Genomic DNA, 23870 nt, shown 5'->3' on the forward strand with positions numbered 1-23870 from the left:
GGATGGTCAGGGTGGATGGTCAGGGTGGTCAGGGTGGTTGGTCAGGGTGGTTGGTCAGGGTGGTTGGTCAGGGTGGATGGTCAGGGTGGATGGTCAGGGTGGATGGTCAGGGTGGTTGATCAGGGTGGATGGTCAGGGTGGATGGTCAGAGTGGTCAGGGTGGATGGTCAGGGTGGATGGTCAGGGTGGTTGATCAGGGTGGATGGTCAGGGTGGTAGGTCAGGGTGGATGGTCAGGGTGGTTGGTCAGGGTGGATGGTCAGGGTGGTTGATCAGGGTGGATGGTCAGAGTGGTCAGGGTGGTTGATCAGGGTGGATGGTCAGGGTGGATGGTCAGAGTGGATGGTCAGGGTGGATGGTCAGGGTGGATGGTCAGGGTGGTTGGTCAGGGTGGATGGTCAGGGTGGATGGTCAGGGTGGATGGTCAGGGTGGATGGTCAGGGTGGTTGGTCAGGGTGGATGGTCAGGGTGGATGGTCAGGGTGGTTGGTCAGAGTGGTCAGGGTGGATGGTCAGGGTGGATGGTCAGGGTGGATGGTCAGGGTCAGGGTGGTTGGTCAGGGTGGATGGTCAGGGTGGTTGATCAGGGTGGTTGGTCAGGGTGGATGGTCAGGGTGGTTGATCAGGGTGGTTGGTCAGAGTGGATGGTCAGGGATGGTCAGGGTGGATGGTCAGGGTGGATGGTCAGGGTGGTTGGTCAGGGTGGATGGTCAGGGTGGATGGTCAGGGTGGATGGTCAGGGTGGTTGGTCAGGGTGGATGGTCAGGGTGGTTGATCAGGGTGGATGGTCAGGGTGGATGGTCAGGGTGGTTGATCAGGGTGGATGGTCAGGGTGGATGGTCAGGGTGGTCAGGGTGGATGGTCAGGGTGGTTGGTCAGGGTGGATGGTCAGGGTGGATGGTCAGAGTGGTCAGGGTGGATGGTCAGGGTGGATGGTCAGGGTGGATGGTCAGGGTGGATGGTCAGGGTGGTTGGTCAGGGTGGATGGTCAGGGTGGATGGTCAGGGTGGATGATCAGGGTGGTTGGTCAGGGTGGATGGTCAGGGTGGATGGTCAGGGTGGGTGGTCAGGGTGGATGGTCAGGGTGTTTGTTCAGGGTGGTTGATCAGGGTGGATGGTCAGGGTGGATGGTCAGGGTGGTTGATCAGGGTGGTTGGTCAGGGTGGGTGGTCAGAGTGGTCAGGGTGGATGGTCAGGGTGGATGGTCAGGGTGGATGATCAGGGTGGTTGGTCAGGGTGGATGGTCAGGGTGGATGGTCAGGGTGGATGGTCAGGGTGTTTGTTCAGGGTGGTTGATCAGGGTGGATGGTCAGGGTGGATGGTCAGGGTGGTTGATCAGGGTGGTTGGTCAGGGTGGTTGGTCAGGGTGGTTGATCAGGGTGGTTGGTCAGGGTGGTTGGTCAGGGTGGGTGGTCAGGGTGGATGGTCAGGGTTTTTGGTCAGAGTGGTCAGGGTGGTTGGTCAGGGTGGTTGATCAGGGTGGTTGGTCAGGGTGGGTGGTCAGGGTGGATGGTCAGGGTGGATGGTCAGGGTGGATGATCAGGGTGGTTGGTCAGGGTGGATGGTCAGGGTGGATGGTCAGGGTGGATGGTCAGGGTGTTTGTTCAGGGTGGTTGATCAGGGTGGATGGTCAGGGTGGATGGTCAGGGTGGTTGATCAGGGTGGATGGTCAGGGTGGATGGTCAGGGTGGTTGATCAGGGTGGTTGGTCAGGGTGGTTGGTCAGGGTGGGTGGTCAGGGTGGATGGTCAGGGTGTTTGGTCAGAGTGGTCAGGGTGGTTGGTCAGGGTGGATGGTCAGGGTGGATGGTCAGGGTGGATGGTCAGGGTGGTCAGGGTGGATGGTCAGGGTGGTTGGTCAGGGTGGATGATCAGGGTGGTTGGTCAGGGTGGATGGTCAGGGTGGATGGTCAGGGTGTTTGTTCAGGGTGGTTGATCAGGGTGGATGGTCAGGGTGGATGGTCAGGGTGGATGGTCAGGGTGGTTGATCAGGGTGGTTGGTCAGGGTGGTTGGTCAGGGTGGGTGGTCAGGGTGGATGGTCAGGGTGTTTGGTCAGAGTGGTCAGGGTGGTTGGTCAGGGTGGATGGTCAGGGTGGATGGTCAGGGTGGATGGTCAGGGTGGTCAGGGTGGATCTATCTACTATCTACAATGCATGCTATTGCTTCATCCGAATGAATACGCTAATGTGGATATTGAAACATGGCTGCAGTAGAATCCCAGTGGTGCCCACCTGAATTAGGGTGGATGGTCAGGGTGGATGGTCAGAGTGGTCAGGGTGGATGGTCAGGGTGGATGGTCAGGGTGGTTGATCAGGGTGGATGGTCAGGGTGGATGGTCAGAGTGGTCAGGGTGGATGGTCAGGGTGGTTGATCAGGGTGGATGGTCAGAGTGGTCAGGGTGGATGGTCAGGGTGGATGGTCAGAGTGGTCAGGGTGGATGGTCAGGGTGGATGGTCAGAGTGGTCAGGGTGGATGGTCAGGGTGGATGGTCAGAGTGGATGGTCAGGGTCAGGGTGGATGGTCAGGGTGGTTGGTCAGGGTGGATGGTCAGGGTGGTTGGTCAGGATGGCTGGTCAGGCATGTAACGTGAACGTCTAGCAACCCAAACAAAGGCTGCGTGTTTGAATCTCATCATGGGGTCCCTAAGAGGAAACGAGGAACTGGAGAGGAACGACTGAGAGCGTTTCCAGATGTGAAGTTACAGTGGGGAGAAGGGTTAGGGTTAGGGGTTAGGGGTTAGGGTTAGGGTGGAGAAGAAATCATGTTACAGGAGAACCTTTATGTAAAAGCAACACAAGACCGTAAAATCTATTTTCTTCGGAGGAGGAAACCACTCTTTATTACCTCACCTCTCTAGAACCTCTTCATGACCTAACCTCTCTAGAACCTCTTTATGACCTCACCTCTCTAGAACCTCTTCATGACCTAACCTCTCTAGAACCTCTTTATGACCACACCTCTCTCGAACCTCTTTATGACCACACCTCTCTAGAACCTCTTTATGACCTCACCTCTCTAGAACCTCTTCATGACCTCACCTCTCTAGAACCTCTTTATGACCACCACTCTCTAGAACCTCTTTATGACCTCACCTCTCTAGAACCTCTTTATGACCTCACCTCTCTAGAACCTCTTTATGACCTCACCTCTCTAGAACCTCTTTATGACCTAACCTCTCTAGAACCTCTTTATGACCACACCTCTCTAGAACCTCTTTATGACCTCACCTCTCTAGAACCTCTTTATAACCACACCTCTCTAGAACCTCTTTATGACCTCACCTCTCTAGAACTTCTTTGTGGCCTCACCCCTCTAGAACCTCTCTAGAACCTCTTTATGACCTCACCTCTCTAAAACCTCTTTATGACCTAACCTCTCTAGAACCTCTTTATGACCACACCTCTCTAGAACCTCTTTATGACCTCACCTCTCTAGAACCTCTTCATGACCTCACCTCTCTAGAACCTCTTTATGATCTCACCTCTCTAGAACCTCTCTTGAACCTCTTTATGACCTCACCTCTCTAGAACCTCTTTATGACCTCACCTCTCTAGAACCTCTCTTGAACCTCTTTATGACCTCACCTCTCTAGAACCTCTTTATGACCTCACCTCTCTAGAACCTCTTTATGACCTCACCTCTCTAGAACCTATCTTGCGCTACATCATTCTTCATCAGAAATATTTTTTCATTTGACCCCAAAAAAAACATTTTTCTCCTTCATTAATAAATGGATAGCGGCACCTTACTGCTGGGTCTGAATAGTGTGTCTGTGAGGCTGGTAGACTGCAGGAAAATACTGAGGCTGAGTGGAACTACAAGAAGTGGAGGGAGATTTGACACAAAAGTAAATTCTGTCGTTTAGTTTGAACAAAATAAAATAGATCTTCCCCCTGGTGTCTGTTCCCCAGGACAACCTGCTGAGTCCTGTTACGTTGACAATTAAGACACCGTTGTCCCTAGAGCACACAAATAACTATACCTACCTTGGCCTAAACATCAGCACCACAGATAACTTATAAGGGCAAGTAGAGATACTGGGGGTGCAGTAACAGTATGGGGATGAGGTAGTTGGATGGGCTATTTACAGATGGGCTATGTACAGGTGCAGTGATCTGTGAGCTGCTCTGACAGCTGGTGCTTAAAGATATCATCTATATGTATAAAAACTTCTATAAGGGCAAGACCCAGATGCAGATGGTTCGAGTCTCTGATATTCATTATAATCCAAGAGATCATAACCAGGTCAGAGTCCAGGAGGTACAGAGTGGCAGGCAGGCTCGAGGTCAGGACAGGCAAGAGATCATAACCAGGTCAGAGTCCAGGAGGTACAGAGTGGCAGACAGGTTCAGTGTCAAGACAGGCAAGGGTCAAAAGTAGGAGAACTAGAAAAACAGCAATAAGGAAAAACAGGCGCACGGAAAACCACGCTGGTTGACAAGACAAGACAAACTGGCAACAGTCAAAAAGGGAATACAGGAATAAGTACTCAGGGACTAATGGGAAAAACAGGTGATACCTGTGACATCACAGAGCCTTCACCTACAGAGAGAGGTGACATCACAGAGCCTTCACCTACAGAGAGAGGTGACATCACAGAGTCCTCTACGGAGAGAGGTGACATCACAGAGCCTTCACCTACAGAGAGAGGTGACATCACAGAGTCCTCTACAGAGAGAGGTGACATCACAGAACCTTCACCTACAGAGAGAGGTGACATCACAGAGTCCTCTACAGAGAGAGGTGACATCACAGAGCCTTCACCTACAGAGAGAGGTGACATCACAGAGTCCTCTACAGAGAGAGGTGACATCACAGAGTCACCTAAAGAGAGATTAACCTGGAGAAGAGTCCTCTACAGAGAGAGGTGACATCACAGAGTCACCTACAGAGAGAGGTGACATCACAGAGTCACCTACAGAGAGAGGTGACATCACAGAGTCCTCTACAGAGAGAGGTGACATCACAGAGTCACCTACAGAGAGAGGTGACATCACAGAGTCACCTACAGAGAGATTAACCTGGAGAAGAGTCCTCTACAGAGAGAGGTGACATCACAGAGTCCTCTACAGAGAGAGGTGACATCACAGAGCCCCAGGATAGCAGCCCATTTAGACCCAACCAAATTATGAGAAAGCAACAAAGAGAACTATTTGACAACATTGGAAAGAATTAACCAAAAAAGGAAATGTGGTTATTATTCGTCCCTAAACAGAGAGCACACAAAGAAGAAAATGTAAAGAAACGAAGGCTATGTGCCCACTGCCCACAAACTGAGGTGGAAACCGAGCTGCACTTCCTAAACCCACATTAGAGATACATATTTCCCCACAAATCACAGACCCACAAAGAGATTTTTTAAATTAATTTTTTTAATCAAACATTGATGAACTCCCATATCTATTAGGTGAAATACCACAGCAAGATGTTGTGGCCCGTTGCCATGAGAACAGGGCAACCAGTGGAGAACAAACAACATTGTAAATATCACCTATATTTATATGTGTATTTATCTACCTACTATTCATACTACAACTATTTGCACATTGCTAAAACACTGGTAATATAACACTCGACATATCTTTTATATTTTTTTAACCTTTTTGAGAATAATCATATTTTTGATGTTGATGTTTTGTGTCTTTTCTATTTTGTTTATTGGAGAGGAGAGGTTGAGACAGCAATAGACAGAGAGAGAGAGAGAGAAAGTGGTATAGATACAGAGAGGCTGAGAGTGAGTCAGACGGGAAATATATATATATAAAGAGAGAGAGAGAAATGGACGATGACATTAAGCAGAGAGAGGTAGAGAGAGAGAGAGAGAGAGAGAGAGAGAGAGAGAGAGAGAGAGAGAGAGAGAGAGAGAGAGAGAGAGAGAGAGAGAGAGAGCGAGAGGGAGAGAGAGAGAGAGAAATGGATGATGACATTAAGCAGAGAGAGGTAGAGAGAGAGAGAGAGAGAGAGAGAGAGAGAGGATGACATTAAGCAGATTCTGATTGACTCAGCCTAAATGTCTAAATGTCTAAATGTTTCAAATCATCACTTTGTATTTGCATTAATTAATGCATGGTTCCCTTTATGTACGTTTCATATAATGTTATAATATTATCATTGCCCTTTATGTACGTTTCATATAGTGTTATAATATATATATATATATATATTTTTTAAACAAATCGTTAAAAATGATTCACTTTTTGCATCTAAATAAAAGAAAATGTTTCCCCTCAACTGCGTTACCCAGATGGCTGCTGGCTGTGACGTGTTATTTAGTGGACGGAACTCTTCTTTATCTTTAACACAACAACAGCTCGTCAGCCATCTCGGAAACCAAAAATAGCTGAAACATTAAAGCTCTCTTTACGCTTTCGGGTATATTAGCCACGGTGTTTGGACACATTTATGTCATCTAGTCAGTTATCACAATTAATGTAATATTTACCTTGTTGTTTTTGGTCAGCTAGCTGGCTGGTTAAGTTAGCACTAGCATAGCTAGCTAACATCTCCGACCATGAGGTCACTAAGCTACTCTCCTGTTAAAGAAGTGAAAGAGGAGGAGGAAGAGGAGGCTGTTACAGTGAAACAAGAAGAGGAAGACGCGTTCAGAGTGAAAGAGGAGGAAGACGCGTTCAGAGTGAAAGAGGAGGATGAGGATGTTACAGTAAAAGAAGAGGATGAAGAGATGGACATTTCAGTGAAAGAAGAGGAAGAAGCGTTCCGAGTGAAAAAGGAGGAGGATGTTAAGGTGAAGGAGGAAGAGAAAGAGGAGGATACCGTGTTTGAAATGAAGGAGGAAGGAGAGATAACTGTCATACTGGAGGAGGATGAGATTGGAGATCTGATTAACACCAGTAAGTATTGTCCTAACAGTAGCGCACACTATGAATGCCTCGTGAGCTTTAGTTCAACTGTCATAACCCACCAGAAACCCCAAATAGAAGCTTGTTTTTACTCTGTAAACTAATTAAATGTAAACCAACACTGTATAGCCTCAACATGGTTAAAGCTATAATGTTGATATCATGGATGGTTTGCATCCATAGGTCTGTCTATGAATTTGAGAGCGGTTACTTAAGTGATAATGCCCACGAAGCTGGTGTTTGTTGTTATATTGGCACGGGTGTTGTTCGTCTGGTACCGGCAAACCGTGCCAATATATCCAACAAAACACCGGCTTCAATGGGATTTATCACTTTTATACAAAGGGTTACCAACATATTCAAATAATGATTGACATATTTTCATTAAAAAACGTAATTTTGATTAATTTATTCATACTATTTAATCCTTCCACAATTATATAGTCCAGACACAAATCTAGGGTTGCTATAGACGCGACCCAGTCGTTGGTTCTTTTTGTTCTATATCTATAGACGCGACCCAGTCGTTGGTTCTTTTTGTTCTATATCTATAGACCCGACCCAGTCGTTGGTTCTTTTTGTTCTATATCTATAGACGCGACCCAGTCGTTGGTTCTTTTTGTTCTATATCTATAGACCCGACCCAGTCGTTGGTTCTTTTTGTTCTATATCTATAGACCCGACCCAGTCGTTGGTTCTTTTTGTTCTATATCTATAGACCCGTTCTTTTGTTCCTTTTTGGTTCTTTTGTTCAGTCGTTGGTTGGTTCTTTTTGTTCTATATCTATAGACCCGACCCAGTCGTTGGTTCTTTTTGTTCTATATCTATAGACCCGACCCAGTCGTTCGTTCTTTTTGTTCTATATCTATAGACGCGACCCAGTCGTTGGTTCTTTTTGTTCTATATCTATAGTCGCGACCCAGTCGTTGGTTCTTTTTGTTCTATATCTATAGAGTTGTTTGTTCTTTTTGCGACACAGTCGTTGGTTCTTTTTGTTCTATATCTATAGACGCGACCCAGTCTTTTGTTGGTTCTTTTGTTCTATATCTATAGACGCGACCCAGTCGTTGTTCTTTTTGTCGTTGGTTCTTTTTGTTCTATATCTATAGACGCGACCCAGTCGTTGGTTCTTTTTGTTCTATATCTATAGACGCGACCCAGTCGTTGGTTCTTTTTGTTCTATATCTATAGACGCGACACAGTCGTTGGTTCTTTTTGTTCTATATCTATAGACGCGACCCAGTCGTTGGTTCTTTTTGTTCTATATCTATAGACGCGACCCAGTCGTTGGTTCTTTTTGTTCTATATCTATAGTCGCGACCCAGTCGTTGGTTCTTTTTGTTCTATATCTATAGACCCGACCCAGTTGTTTGTTCTTTTTGTACTATATAGACCCGACCCAGTCGTTGGTTCTTTTTGTTCTATATCTATAGACGCGACCCAGTCGTTCGTTCTTTTTGTTCTATATCTATAGACCCGACCCAGTCGTTGGTTCTTTTTGTTCTATATCTATAGACCCGACCCAGTTGTTTGTTCTTTTTGTTCTATATCTATAGACGCGACCCAGTCGTTGGTTCTTTTTGTTCTATATCTATAGACCCGACCCAGTCGTTGGTTCTTTTTGTTCTATATCTATAGACCCGACCCAGTCGTTGGTTCTTTTTGTTCCCACCCAGTCGTTGGTTCTTTTTGTTCTATATCTATAGACGCGACCCAGTCGTTGGTTCTTTTTGTTCTATATCTATAGACGCGACACAGTCGTTGGTTCTTTTTGTTCTATATCTATAGACGCGACCCAGTCGTTGGTTCTTTTTGTTCTATATCTATAGACGCGACCCAGTCGTTGGTTCTTTTTGTTCTATATCTATAGACGCGACCCAGTCGTTGGTTCTTTTTGTTCTATATCTATAGACCCGACCCAGTCGTTCGTTCTTTTTGTTATTTTCTTCTCTAGTAATGAGACAGTTACCCTCCATGTTGGATCTAATATCTCTAGTAGTAAGACACTTACCCTCCATGTTGGATCTAATATCTCTAGTAATGAGACAGTTACCCTCCATGTTGGATCTAATATCTCTAGTAATGAGACACTTATCCTCCATGTTGGATCTAATATCCCTAGTAGTAAGACACTTATCCTCCATGTTGGATCTAATATCTCTAGTAGTAAGACACTTATCCTCCATGTTGGATCTAATATCTCTAGTAATGAGACAGTTACCCTCCATGTTGGATCTAATATCTCTAGTAGTAAGACACTTATCCTCCATGTTGGATCTAATATCCCTAGTAGTAAGACACTTATCCTCCATGTTGGATCTAATATCTCTAGTAGTAAGACACTTATCCTCCATGTTGGATCTAATATCTCTAGTAATGAGACAGTTACCCTCCATGTTGGATCTAATATCTCTAGTAGTAAGACACTTATCCTCCATGTTGGATCTAATATCTCTAGTGGTAAGACACTTATCCTCCATGTTGGATCTAATATCTCTAGTAGTAAGACACTTACCCTCCATGTTGGATCTAATATCTCTAGTAGTAAGACACCTATCCTCCATGTTGGATCTAATATCTCTAGTAATGAGACAGTTACCCTCCATGTTGGATCTAATATCTCTAGTAGTAAGACACCTATCCTCCATGTTGGATCTAATATCTCTAGTAATGAGACAGTTACCCTCCATGTTGGATCTAATATCTCTAGTAGTAAGACACTTATCCTCCATGTTGGATCTAATATCTCTAGTAGTAAGACACTTATCCTCCATGTTGGATCTAATATCTCTAGTAGTAAGACACCTATCCTCCATGTTGGATCTAATATCTCTAGTAGTAAGACACTTATCCTCCATGTTGGATCTAATATCTCTAGTAATGAGACACTTACCCTCCATGTTGGATCTAATATCTCTAGTAATGAGACACTTATCCTCCATGTTGGATCTAATATCTCTAGTAATGAGACAGTTACACTCCATGTTGGATCTAATATCTCTTGTAATGAGACACTTACCCTCCATGTTGGATCTAATATCTCTAGTAGTAAGACACTTATCCTCCATGTTGGATCTAATATCTCTAGTAGTAAGACACTTATCCTCCATGTTGGATCTAATATCTCTAGTAGTAAGACACTTATCCTCCATGTTGGATCTAATATCCCTAGTAGTAAGACACTTATCCTCCATGTTGGATCTAATATCTCTAGTAGTAAGACACCTATCCTCCATGTTGGATCTAATATCTCTAGTAGTAAGACACTTACCCTCCATGTTGGATCTAATATCTCTAGTAGTAAGACACTTATCCTCCATGTTGGATCTAATATCTCTAGTAATGAGACAGTTACCCTCCATGTTGGATCTAATATCTCTAGTAGTAAGACACCTATCCTCCATGTTGGATCTAATATCTCTAGTAATGAGACAGTTACCCTCCATGTTGGATCTAATACCTCTAGTAGTAAGACACCTATCCTCCATGTTGGATCTAATATCTCTAGTAATGAGACAGTTACCCTCCATGTTGGATCTAATATCTCTAGTAGTAAGACACTTATCCTCCATGTTGGATCTAATATCTCTAGTAGTAAGACACTTATCCTCCATGTTGGATCTAATATCTCTAGTAATGAGACAGTTACCCTCCATGTTGGATCTAATATCTCTAGTAATGAGACACTTATCCTCCATGTTGGATCTAATATCTCTAGTAATGAGACAGTTACCCTCCATGTTGGATCTAATATCTCTAGTAGTAAGACACCTATCCTCCATGTTGGATCTAATATCTCTAGTAGTAAGACACTTATCCTCCATGTTGGATCTAATATCTCTAGTAGTAAGACACCTATCCTCCATGTTGGATCTAATATCTCTAGTAGTAAGACACTTATCCTCCATGTTGGATCTAATATCTCTAGTAATGAGACACTTACCCTCCATGTTGGATCTAATATCTCTAGTAATGAGACACTTATCCTCCATGTTGGATCTAATATCTCTAGTAATGAGACAGTTACCCTCCATGTTGGATCTAATATCTCTAGTAATGAGACACTTACCCTCCATGTTGGATCTAATATCTCTAGTAGTAAGACACTTATCCTCCATGTTGGATCTAATATCTCTAGTAATGAGACACTTATCCTCCATGTTGGATCTAATATCTCTAGTAGTAAGACACTTATCCTCCATGTTGGATCTAATATCCCTAGTAATGAGACTTATTAAAACAAGAGACTGAGGTCACAGTAGAAGGTCACGGGGTTTAACCGTCTGACTCTGTCGTTCACACAGGAGCGAGACGTGACAATCGTGGATCCTCTGGGGGGCCTCAACGACATCACGATGCTGACGAGGCAGAGGAGAGTCTCTCCGCATCAGCACACCTCGAGAAACACCAGCGGAGACCCAAAACGAAAACTCACTGCTGCTCTGACTGTGGGAAAGGTTACAAATATTCATCAGCTCTTAAAAAACACCAGAGGTTCCACACCGGAGAGAAAGTATACCACTGCTCAGACTGTGGGAGGAGGTTTACTTCCTCAGTCGGAATGCAATTACATCAGAGAACCCACACCGGAGAGAAACCGTACCACTGCTCAGATTGCGGGATGGGTTTTACTACCTCATGTAGACTGATATCACATCAGAGAATCCACACTGGAGAGAAACCATACATCTGCTCTGACTGTGGGATGAGTTTTACAACCTCAGGTGGAATGATATCACACCAGAGAGTACACACTGAGAAGACTTTTGCTGCCCGGACAGCCCAGGCTACTCACAAACGAATCCACACTAGGGAGAAACCGTTTCACTGCTCCGACTGTGGAATGAGCTATATTACCTTCAGCGGCCTGAAAACACACCAGGCTAAACATACCGGAGAGAAACCGTATAGCTGTGATGTATGTGGGGATAGTTTTTCTCTCTCCACAACACTATCTATTCATAAACGAATACACACAGGTGAGAAACCTTACCACTGCCTTGACTGTGGAATTAGCTTTTCTGCCTCAAGTGGCCTGAGAAGACACCAGAGAAAACATACAGGAGAGAAGCCTTATAGCTGTGATCAGTGTGGGAAGGGTTTTCTTCGATCAGACTCCCTGGCAAAACACAAGGCAAGAGCCACAGAGTGTGGAATGATCTCCAACACCAGACCTGGGTAGTAGAACACAGTGTGGAATGATCTCCAACACCAGACCTGGGTAGTAGAACACAGAGTAGAATGATCTCCAACACCAGACCTGGGTAGTAGAACACAGAGTGTGGAATGATCTCCAACACCAGACCTGGGTAGTAGAACACAGAGTGTAGAATGATCTCCAACACCAGACCTGGGTAGTAGAACACAGTGTAGAATGATCTCCAATACCAGACCTGGGTAGTAGAACACAGAGTGTAGAATGACCTCCAACACCAGACCTGGGTAGTAGAACACAGTGTAGAATGACCTGGGTAGTAGAACACAGAGTGTAGAATGATCTCCAACACCAGACCTGGGTAGTAGAACACAGAGTGTAGAATGATCTCCAACACCAGACCTGGGTAGTAGAACACAGAGTGTGGAATGATCTCCAACACCAGACCTGGGTAGTAGAACAGAGTGTGGAATCAAAAAAATTAAGGGAACACTAAAATAACACATCCTAGATCTGAATGAATGAAATATTCTTATTAAATACTTTTTCCTTTACATAGTTGAATGTGCTGACAACAAAATCACACAAAAATTGTCAATGGAAATCAAATTTATCAACCCCATGGAGGTCTGGTTTTGGAGTGACACTCAACAGTTAAGTGGAAAACCACACTACAGGCTGATCCAACTTTGATGTAATGTCCTTAAAACAAGTCAAAATGAGGCTGAGTAGTGTGTGTGGCCTCCACGTGCCTGTATGACCTCCCTACAACGCCTGGGCATGCTCCTGATGAGGTGGCGGATGGTCTCCTGAGGGATCTCCTCCCAGACCTGGACTAAAGCATCCGCCAACTCCTGGACAGTCTGGTGCATGGAGTGAGACATGATGTCCCAGATGTGCTCAATTGGATTCAGGTCTGGGGAACGGGCGGGCCAGTCCATGGCATCAATGCCTTCCTCTTGCAGGAACTGCTGACACTCCAGTCACACGAGGTCTATAGCATTGTTTTGCATTAGGAGGAACCCAGGGCCAACCGCACCAGCATATGGTCTCACAAGGGGTCTGAGGATCTCATCTCGGTACCTAATGGCAGTCAGGCTACCTCTGGCGAGCACATGGAGGTCTGTGCGGCCCCCCAAAGAAACGCCACCCCACACCATGACTGACCCACCGCCAAACCGGTCATGCTGGAGGATGTTGCAGGCAGCAGAACGTTCTCCACGGCGTCTCCAGACTCTGTCACATGTGCTCAGTGTGAACCTGCTTTCATCTATGAAGAGCACAGGGCGCCAGTGGCGAATTTGCCAATCTTGGTGTTCTCTGGCAAATGCCAAACGTCCTGCACGGTGTTGGGCTGTAAGCACAACCCCCACCTGTGGACGTTGGGCCCTCATACCACCCTCATGGAGTCTGTTTCTGACCGTTTGAGCAGACACATGCACATTTGTGGCCTGCTAGCGGTCATTTTGCAGGGCTCTGGCAGTGCTCCTCCTATTCCTCCTTGCACAAAGGCGGAGGTAGCAGTCCTGCTGCTGGGGTTGCCCTCCTGGCCTCCTCCACGTCTCCTGATGTACTGGCCTGTCTCCTGGTAGCGCCTCCATGCTCTGGACACTACGCTGACAGACACAGCAAACCTTCTTGCCACAGCTCGCATTGATGTGCCATCCTGGATGAGCTGCACTACCTGAGCCATTTGTGTGGGTTGTAGACTCCGTCTCATGCTACCACTAGAGTGAAAGCACCGCCAGCATTCAAAAGTGACCAAAACATCAGCCAGGAAGCATAGGAACTGAGAAGTGGTCTGTGGTCCCCACCTGCAGAACCACTCCTTTATTGGGGGTGTCTTGCTAATTGCCTATAATTTCCACCTGTTGTCTATTCCATTTGCACAACAGCATGTGAAATGTATTGTCAATCAGTGTTGCTTCCTAAGTGGACAGTTTGATTTCACAGAAGTGTGATTGACTTGGAGTTACATTGTGTTGTTTAAGTGTTCCCTTTATTTTTTTGAGCAGTGTATTTGTGATAACTTTTGATGTGGTAGTGTGTGTGTGTGTGTGTGTGTGTGTGGTAGTGTGTGTGTGTGTGTGTGTGTTCAACTTGTATTTAAAAATCCTACCACTTTTGATTGATCTAATGTCAAATTATCACAATTTTAATTTTGCAAATGGTGGAACATTTATAGAAAATGTTATAGATGGAGCATCAGGACAATAAATGTGATGTTTTGGTGTAGTTGGAGACCCTAGAAGTTTTCACATTCCAGATATTGCTGCATATAAACAGAAAAATGAGTTTCTAATATCACCTCGACTCCAGGTTTCACTGACGTTGCTCTCCAAAAGCCTGAGGAAGTTCATGTTGGAAAAGTAGGTATGAGACATATCATGTAGCCTCGGCTCCAGGTTTCACTGACGTTGCTCTCCAAAAGCCTGAGCAAGTTCATGTTGGAAAAGTAGGGTATGAGACATATCATGTAGCCTTCGACTCCAGGTTTCACTGACGTTGCTCTCCGAAAGCCTGAGGAAGTTCATGTTGGAAAAGTAGGTATGAAAGCATCCTGATTACCTGTGGCTGCTGGCTGATTGGCTGAGTGTATACTCCATTTTTCCAAATCAACCATCATTTCCACCCCTCTTCAGAAACAGAGTGAGCTAAGAAAACTCATTTCAGTCTTCTAGAAACCCTGGGACCCTGACCCTAACCCCTGACCCTGGGACCCTGACCCTAACCCCTGACCCTGGGACCCTAATCCCTTTCCCTGGGACCCTAACCCTGGGATTGAGTCTTACTTTCCAGTGGGGACAATGACACACATGTTAATGCCAAACGCACACCAGAATGTCTTTCCAAGAAGTGTTGTGTGTTCCTGACTGGTCCAGTCTCAGTCCTGATTTATATCTACCTGAAAATCAGAGACATGGTGTTGGATTCTGGGTAAACTCAGAACATTGTTATACGCGTAAGTAAATAAAAGAGTGGAAGAGAGACTGGGGGGGTTTGTATGTCAGAGGTTAATGGTTCTCTGTAGAAAGACAGATGCTAGCCTAGCTGGGTACGTTAGCTTGCTAGCCTAGCTGGGTAATGGCTGTGGAATGTGTTGGGGTGGACTGGAGGAGATCACAGGATTGCTATAGGGGAAGCGGATGGACATCTGTGGATTAGGCGAAAGAGGGGTTGAGGTCAGGTCAGATCCCCTGAAGGGAGTAATTACGGTTCATTACCCCATTACCCTCTTCCTGTCGAACCAGAAGATGTAAGGATTGGAGAGGAGGAGTGTCACCAAGTGGTGTGTATATACTGGTGATGATGGAAACATGTTGTTGTCTGAATTACAGCTGTAACGACCCTTTGGGGAAAAAATTAAACTTGCTTAAGCTTCTCTAGTGTCCGTGAGTTATTTACTCTGAAAAATTAGAACCTAAACAGATGGTTTGAATATTCCAGTCCATCAATGATGATTCCCAATCATAATTTACTGAGCTTCAGCAATTGTCACAAAAAAAACAATGAATATATGAGTTGTGCAAGGTTGGTAGAGTCTTATTCAAAACCCAACCAACCAAATAAAAGAGACCCAGAAATCCTAAACTTATGCCAGTGTGGCTATCAATAATGACGCAGTGACCCAAAGATTATCAGAGGGATTTCGAGGACAGCTGAGAAGTGATGCGAGATTATTTTTCCCTTCACAACAAAACAGAAGATTCGTAACATTAGTTAGCTTGCTAGCCTAGCTGAGTAAGTTAGCTTGCTAGCCTGGCTGGGTAAGTTAGATTGCTAGCCTGGCTGGGTAAGTTAGCTTGCTAGCCTGGCTGGGTAAGTTAGTTTGCTAGCCTGGCTGGGTAAGTTAGCTTGCTAGCCTGGCTGGGTAAGTTAGCTTGCTAGCCTGGCTGGGTAAGTTAGATTGCTAGCCTGGCTGGGTAAGTTAGCTTGCTAGCCTGGCTGGGTAAGTTAGCTTGCTAGCCTGGCTGGGTAAGTTAGCTTGCTAGCCTGGCTGGGTAAGTTAGCTTGCTAGCCTAGCTGGGTAAGTTAGATTGCTAGCCTGGCTAGGTAAGTTAGCTTGCTAGCCTAGCTGGGTACGTTAGCTTACTAGCCTGGCTGTGTAAGTTAGCTTGCTAGCCTGGCTGGGTAAGTTAGATTGCTAGCCTGGCTGGGTAAGTTAGTTTGCTAGCCTGGCTGGGTAAGTTAGCTTGCTAGCCTGGCTGGGTAAGTTAGCTTGCTAGCCTGGCTGGGTAAGTTAGATTGCTAGCCTGGCTGGGTAAGTTAGCTTGCTAGCCTGGCTGGGTGGGTAAGTTAGCTTGTTAGCCTGGCTGGGTAAGTTAGCTTGCTAACCTGGCTGGGTAAGTTAGATTGCTAGCCTGGCTGGGTAAGTTAGCTTGCTAGCCTGGCTGGGTAAGTTAGCTTGTTAGCCTGGCTGGGTAAGTTAGCTTGTTAGCCTGGCTGGGTAAGTTAGCTTGTTAGCCTGGCTGGGTAAGTTCGCTTGCTAGCCTAGCTGGGTGGGTAAGTTAGCTTGCTACCCTGGCTGGGTACGTTAGCTTGCTAGCCTGGCTGGGTGGGTAAGTTAGCTTGCTAGCCTGACTGGGTGGGTAAGTTAGCTTGCTAGCCTAGCTGGTTCTGTATTAAACTCTGATTGCCATTAGCTAAATCATATAGATATTTACAAATTGATAATCAATTTCACTTACGCCACAGTACTGGTAGTCACTGCTAGACTGGTAAGCTACCTTCAGCAGAGTAAACATGTTTGTAAATTCTATCTTTGACTGACGTTAGCTAACGTAAGCTAGCTACTGTTAGCCATCTATTCCACCCTCGTCTGGAAAACACTCCGTTACTAAAAATATAATTGTCTCTATTAGCTACCTCACACTGTGTGTTGGTAGTGATGGTCGTCCCTACTGCCTCTGATCTGACAGACTCACTAAACACAAATGCTTTGTTTGTAAATTATGTCTGAGTGTTGGAGTGTGCCCCTGGCTATCGTTAATAAAAATAAAGATGGGGCCATCTGGTTTGTTTAATATAAGGAATTTTAAATGATTTATATTTTTTACTTTTGATACTTAAGTACATTTGAACAATTCCAGTTACTTTTGATTCTTAAGTATATTTAAAACCAAATACTTTTAGACTTTTACTCAAGTAGTATTTTACTGGGTGACTTTCACTTTTACTTGAGTCATTTTCTAGTACTTTTTCCACCACTGTCAAGATATCTGCGAAATACAGCAGCAAGATTTGTGGCCCGTTGCCATGAGAACAGGGCAACCAGTGGAACACGAACAACATTGTAAATACCACGCATATTTATTTGTTTATTTATTCACATACTATTCGTACTACAACTATTTGCACATTGCTAAAACACTGGTAATATAACACTCGAAATGTATTTGAGATGTTTCCATTTGTTGTTTGGGTTGTTTTGTCATCTCAATTTAGTTTCCATGGCAATAAAGACAATTTGAAATTAATTCCCTTTATGTACGTTTCATATAATGTTATAATATTATGATTGAAATCAAATAAAAACAATCGTTAAAAAGTGATTCACTTTTTGCATCAAATTTTAAATCTACATTTTACTCAACTGCGTTACCCACTCCAGTCAGCAGATGGCGGTCTGGGAATTTAAGGTGATGCTGCTGGTGTGACGTATAATCTAGTGGACGGAACGCTTCTTTCAACAACAGCAACAGTTCGTCAGACACCTCGATAGCTTGCTAGACAAAATAGCCGAACCAATAAAGCTCTTTAGACGCTTTGGTGTACATTAGCCACTGTGTTTTAAACCCACTTCTGTCGTCTAGATAGTTATCCGATTTAATTTCATATTTACGTTGTTATTGGTCAGCTAGCTGGCTGGTTAAGTTAGCTTTAGCCTAGCTAGCTAACTGTTAGCTAACATCACCGACCATGAGCTCCCTAAGCAACTCCCCTCCTGTTGGAGAAGATGAGGTCTGCTGGACGGAGAAAGAGGGTCGGTGGCTGAACATTGTCGTGAAAGAGGAGGAGGAAGAGGAGGACGTCACAGTAACACAAGTAGAGGAAGAGGAGGTTGTCACAGTAAAACAAGAAGTAGAGGGTGAGGATGTTACAGTGAAAGAAGAGGAAGACGCGTTCAGAGTGAAAGAGGAGGAAGATATTACAGTAAAAGAAGAGGAGGGAGAGATAACTGTCATATTGGAAGAAGAAGAAGAAGAGGTTGTAGAACTGATTAACACCAGTAAGTAACGTCTTAATAACAGAAGCACACACTATGAATGCCTCATGCTCCTGGTACCTACTACAATACCCCGTTTGAAGGCACTTAAATCTTCACCCACCCTCTGAATAGGCACACATACACAATCCATGTCTCAGTTGTCTCAGGGCTTTAAAAAAAAAAAACGTATTTTAACCCGTCTCTTCCTTTTCATCTACACTGATTTTGAAGTGGATTTTAACAAGTGACATCAATGAGGGTCAGTCTGTCCTGGTAAGAGACGGTGTTTCCTGATGTTTTGTCAACTCCGTGTATATGAGGCGTTTATCAGTTATATTCTTCAAGAATCAGTCGCTATATATATGGATCTTTCTATAACGTCGAGTGCCAGCGAGGATTTCCTGTGGTGGACATCTTGTTACACCTGTTTAATAAGTCATTCATAATAATGTCCCGTTTTGTCATGTCGTTATAATAAGATATAAAGTAGGGACGATATTATTAACTAAAAATGCCAACATCGGTATCGGCCCAACGTCTAGTTTATTAAAGCCGATGTGCAAAACCGATGTCAAAGCATACTACGGAACGCCGTTTGGGTCAAAAAGAAACTACTTGATAATAACACTATTTGACAATAACACTATTTGATAATAACACTATTTGATAATAACACTATAACACTATTTGACAATAAAACTATTTGACAATAAAACTATTTGATAATAACACTATTTGACAATAACACTATTTGATAATAACACTATTTGACAATAACACTATTTGATAATAACACTATTTGACAATAACACTATTTGACAATAACACTATTTGACAATAACACTATTTGACTATAACACTATTTGATAATAACACTATTTGACAATAACACTATTTGATAATAACACTATTTGATAATAACATAATAACACTATTTGATAATAACACTATTTGACAATAACACTATTTGATAATAACACTATTTGATAATAACACTATTTGATAATAACACTATTTGATAATAACACTATTTGACAATAACACTATTTGACAATAACACTATTTGATAATAACACTATTTGATAATAACACTATTTGACAATAACACTATTTGATAATAACACTATTTGACAATAACACTATTTGACAATAACACTATTTGATAATAACACTATTTGACAATAACACTATTTGACAATAACACTATTTGATTTAATAACACTATTTGACAATAACACTATTTGATAATAATATTTGACAATAACACTATTTGACAATAACACTATTTGATAATAACACTATTTGACAATAACACTATTTGATAATAACACTATTTGATAATAACACTATTTGATAATAACACTATTTGATAATAACACTATTTGATAATAACACTATTTGATAATAACACTATTTGATAATAACACTATTTGACTATAACACTATTTGACTATAACACTATTTGATTTAATAACACTATTTGATAATAAACTATTTGATAATAACACTATTTGACAATAACACTATTTGATAATAACACTATTTGACAATAACACTATTTGATAATAACACTATTTGATAATAACACTATTTGACAATAACACTATTTGATAATAACACTATTTGACAATAACACTATTTGATAATAACACTATTTGACAATAACACTATTTGACAATAACACTATTTGACAATAACACTATTTGATAATAACACTATTTGATAATAACACTATTTGATAATAACACTATTTGACAATAACACTATTTGACAATAACACTATTTGACAATAACACTATTTGACAATAACACTATTTGATAATAACACTATTTGACAATAACACTATTTGACAATAACACTATTTGATAATAACACAATAACACTATTTGATAATAACACTATTTGACAATAACACTATTTGACAATAACACTATTTGATAATAACACTATTTGATAATAACACTATTTGACAATAACACTATTTGATAATAACACTATTTGATAATAACACTATTTGATAATAACACTATTTGACAATAACACTATTTGATAATAACACTATTTGACAATAACACTATTTGATAATAACACTATTTTTGAATAACACTATTTGATAATAACACTATTTGACTATAACACTATTTGATAATAACACTATTTGATAATAACACTATTTGATAATAACACTATTTGATAATAACACTATTTGATAATAACACTATTTGATAATAACACTATTTGACAATAACACAATAACACTATTTGATAATAACACTATTTGACAATAACACTATTTGACAATAACACTATTTGACAATAACACTATTTGATAATAACACTATTTGACAATAACACTATTTGATAATAACACTATTTGATAATAACACTATTTGACAATAACACTATTTGACAATAACACTATTTGATAATAACACTATTTGATAATAACACTATTTGATAATAACACTATTTGACAATAACACTATTTGATAATAACACAATAACACTATTTGATAATAACACTATTTGATAATAACACTATTTGACAATAACACTATTTGATAATAACATTTAATAACACTATTTGATAATAATAACACTATTTGATAATAACACTATTTGATAATAACACTATTTGATAATAACACTATTTGATAATAACACTATTTGACACTATTAATAACACTATTTGATAATAACACTATTTGACAATAACACTATTTGATAATATTTGATAATAACACTATTTGATAATAACACTATTTGATAATAACACTATTTGACAATAACACTATTTGATAATAACACTATTTGACAATAACACTATTTGATAATAACACTATTTGATAATAACACTATTTGATAATAACACTATTTGACTATAACACTATTTGATAATAACACTATTTGACAATAACACTATTTGACTATAACACTATTTGATAATAACACTATTTGACTATAACACTATTTGACTATTTGATAACACTATTTGATAATAACACTATTTGACTATAACACTATTTGATAATAATAACACTATTTGATAATAAACTATTTGATAATAACACTATTTGATAATAACACTATTTGATAATAACACTATTTGATAATAACACTATTTGATAATAACACTATTTGACAATAACACTATTTGATAATAACACTATTTGATAATAACACTATTTGATAATAACACTATTTGATAATAACATAATAACACTATTTGATAATAACACTATTTGACTATAACACTATTTGATAATAACACTATTTGATAATAACACTATTTGATAATAACACTATTTGACAATAACACTATTTGATAATAACACTATTTGACAATAACACTATTTGATAATAACATAATAACACTATTTGACAATAACACTATTTGATAATAACATAATAACACTATTTGATAATAACACTATTTGATAATAACACTATTTGATAATAACATAATAACACTATTTGACAATAACACTATTTGATAATAACACTATTTGATAATAACACTATTTGACAATAACACTATTTGATAATAACACTATTTGACAATAACACTATTTGACAATAACACTATTTGATAATAACACTATTTGATAATAACACTATTTGACAATAACACTATTTGATAATAACACTATTTGACAATAACACTATTTGATAATAACACTATTTGACAATAACACTATTTAATAACTATTTGATAATAACACTATTTGATAATAACACTATTTGATAATAATAACACTATTTGACAATAACACTATTTGATAATAACACTATTTGATAATAACACTATTTGATAATAACACTATTTGATAATAACACTATTTGATACAATAACACTATTTGACAATAACACTATTTGATAATAACACTATTTGACAATAACACTATTTGATAATAACACTATTTGACAATAAACTATTTGATAATAACACTATTTGACAATAACACTATTTGATAATAACACTATTTGATAATAACACTATTTGATAATAACATATTTGATAATAACACTATTTGACAATAACACTATTTGATAATAACACTATTTGATAATAACACTATTTGATAATAACACTATTTGATAATAATAACACTATTTGATAATAACACTATTTGACAATAACACTATTTGATAATAACACTATTTGATAATAACACTATTTGATAATAAACTATTTGATAATAACACTATTTGATAATAACACTATTTGACAATAACACTATTTGATAATAACATAATAACACTATTTGATAATAACACTATTTGATAATAAACTATTTAATAACACTATTTGATAATAACACTATTTGATAATAACACTATTTGATAATAACATAATAATAACTATTTGATAATAACACTATTTGATAATAACACTATTTGACAATAACACTATTTGACAATAACACTATTTGATAATAACACTATTTGACAATAACACTATTTGACATAATAACACTATTTGATAATAACACTATTTGACAATAAACTATTTGACTAATAACACTATTTGACAATAACACTATTTGATAATAACACTATTTGATAATAACACTATTTGATAATAACACTATTTGATAATAACACTATTTGACAATAACACTATTTGATAATAACACTATTTGATAATAACACTATTTGATAATAACACTATTTGATAATAACACTATTTGAATAACACTATTTGACAATAACACTATTTGATAATAACACTATTTGATAATAACACTATTTGATAATAACACAATAACACTATTTGACTATAACACTATTTGACAATAACACTATTTGACTATAACACTATTTGACAATAACACTATTTGATAATAACTATTTGACAATAACACTATTTGATAATAACACTATTTGATAATAACACTATTTGACAATAACACTATTTGACTATAACACTATTTGACAATAACACTATTTGATAATAACACTATTTGACAATAACACTATTTGATAATAACACTATTTGATAATAACACTATTTGATAATAACACTATTTGATAATAACACTATTTGATAATAACACTATTTGACAATAACACTATTTGATAATAACACAATAACACTATTTGACAATAACACTATTTGACAATAACACTATTTGATAATAACACTATTTGACAATAACACTATTTGATAATAACACTATTTGACAATAACACTATTTGACAATAACACTATTTGACAATAACACTATTTGATAATAACACTATTTGATAATAACACAATAACACTATTTGACAATAACACTATTTGACAATAACACTATTTGATAATAACACAATAACACTATTTGATAATAACACTATTTGATAATAACACTATTTGACAATAACACTATTTGACAATAACACTATTTGATAATAACACTATTTGATAATAACACAATAACACTATTTGATAATAACACTATTTGATAATAACACTATTTGATAATAACACTATTTGATAATAACACTATTTGACTATTTGACATAATAACACTATTTGATAATAATAACACTATTTGACAATAACACTATTTGACAATAACACTATTTGACAATAACACTATTTGATAATAACACTATTTGACAATAACACTATTTGATAATAACACTATTTGATAATAACACTA

General features: G+C 39.7%; 1 protein-coding gene across 1 annotated transcript in view; it reads left to right on the forward strand.

Annotated features, from left to right (window-relative positions):
* LOC115121577 (zinc finger protein 420-like) overlaps positions 1-23870 on the forward strand; it is a 122524-nt gene that overhangs the window by 88988 nt on the left and 9666 nt on the right. Inside the window, exons 3-6 of the mRNA XM_065002160.1 lie at positions 6494-6848; positions 11162-12035; positions 17624-17663; positions 17917-18241. Coding sequence (XP_064858232.1) covers positions 6494-6848; positions 11162-12035; positions 17624-17663; positions 17917-18241 — 1594 coding nt within the window. The remainder of the gene's footprint in view (positions 1-6493; positions 6849-11161; positions 12036-17623; positions 17664-17916; positions 18242-23870) is intronic.

The sequence above is a fragment of the Oncorhynchus nerka genome, linkage group LG15 (genome assembly GCF_034236695.1).
Source record: "Oncorhynchus nerka isolate Pitt River linkage group LG15, Oner_Uvic_2.0, whole genome shotgun sequence".
Taxonomy (NCBI): domain Eukaryota; kingdom Metazoa; phylum Chordata; class Actinopteri; order Salmoniformes; family Salmonidae; genus Oncorhynchus; species Oncorhynchus nerka.